This window comes from Sphaeroforma arctica (genome assembly GCF_001186125.1).
Source record: "Sphaeroforma arctica JP610 unplaced genomic scaffold supercont1.7802, whole genome shotgun sequence".
NCBI classification, from domain to species: Eukaryota; class Ichthyosporea; order Ichthyophonida; genus Sphaeroforma; species Sphaeroforma arctica.
In genome coordinates this window covers 1-1,128 of record NW_014032756.1, presented here as the reverse complement: position 1 = coordinate 1,128, position 1,128 = coordinate 1, and the positions used below count along the sequence as shown (strand labels likewise).

The 1,128-nt window shown below is 42.5% G+C and overlaps 1 protein-coding gene across 1 annotated transcript; it reads left to right on the top strand.

Moving 5' to 3' along the window:
• Positions 1-302: 302 nt before the first annotated feature.
• SARC_16312 (hypothetical protein) lies at positions 303-1,068 on the top strand (the record flags this gene model as incomplete). Its single annotated transcript, XM_014289578.1, has 2 exons — positions 303-342; positions 917-1,068. Coding segments are annotated over 2 exons (192 nt in total), but the record flags the coding sequence as incomplete, so codon positions are not given.
• Between the last annotated feature and the right edge of the window lie 60 nt (positions 1,069-1,128).

Sequence of the window (1,128 nt, the reverse complement as noted above, 5' to 3'; positions counted from 1 at the left end):
TAGAGAATCCAGGAAGATCAAGGGTGTACTCAGTATAAACGCTTTGCCACAGGTGTAAATTTAAATTAACGTAAAAAAAATTCGTTACTATATAATTGCATAGTTTTGTGAGAATGAGACTGTGGCTTTGCCACCAAAGGCTTCCACGAATACATTGGGTTTTAGGGTTTAAGGTTTGGTTTTAGGGTTTAGGGTGAGTGTGCATGCTACCCTGCAAGTACAGTCATTCCTAGCCCACAATATGCGCGCAGTATCTGTCAGCTAATTGTGCATACGTGCTTTTCCATCCCGGTCACCTCTAGATGCGATCGGCGATTGAAGGCTACGAAGCGGCAGAAGACGGTGTGTGTGTGTGTGCACCTGTTGTATGACTTGCATAACAAGTTTTGGATTCATATGTTTGGTTCTATTCACCTCGCATATATCTGAGCGGTCTTGCATCTATAAATTACTTATGGTGTTATTTGGAAATATGTAGTACGTTTCTGTACATATGTCGGATGACTTTATGTCGGAAGTATTTGTGCATACGAATTTGGATATGGTCAATATGTCTAAATTTGTCCACACCTTTATTCGGCATAACGGAGCTGAGCACTTGAATACATTCAGTACAAACACGGGCGCGCATTTGGATGCATCGGCGTTAGTACACCATATGCAATTGTTCGACATCGATTGTTTCGTAAGAGTTTATCCTTATCGCTTCCAGATACATTTACATTTCTACCGCTGAATCCGTATTTATTCTCTCTTGTACCACTTCTATGTCTCGCTTAGCATTAACTATGCCACCGAAGCTTCATACATAGCTGTGTATGCCAATGTCTTTCCATAGATTACCTGTTTATGTATTATTTACATGTCACTGATATTCAATGTACACTACTTCTCACACCATCGATACTATGTACAGGAGATAACAGTCGGCCGGTCCGTCGGGTGCAGAGTACTGTGGGAGCGACGACAGGCTCGCCTACGCTGGCCAGTCGAGGGAACATTGAACTGTTCAAGGAGACCCAGTTAGAACGCAGCCAGAGCTCCAGCTACTCAGACATACAGGCACAGGTTTGTACCGATGACTTGTGGTATATATGTATGTTTTCTCACAATGCTCTACAACTTCTT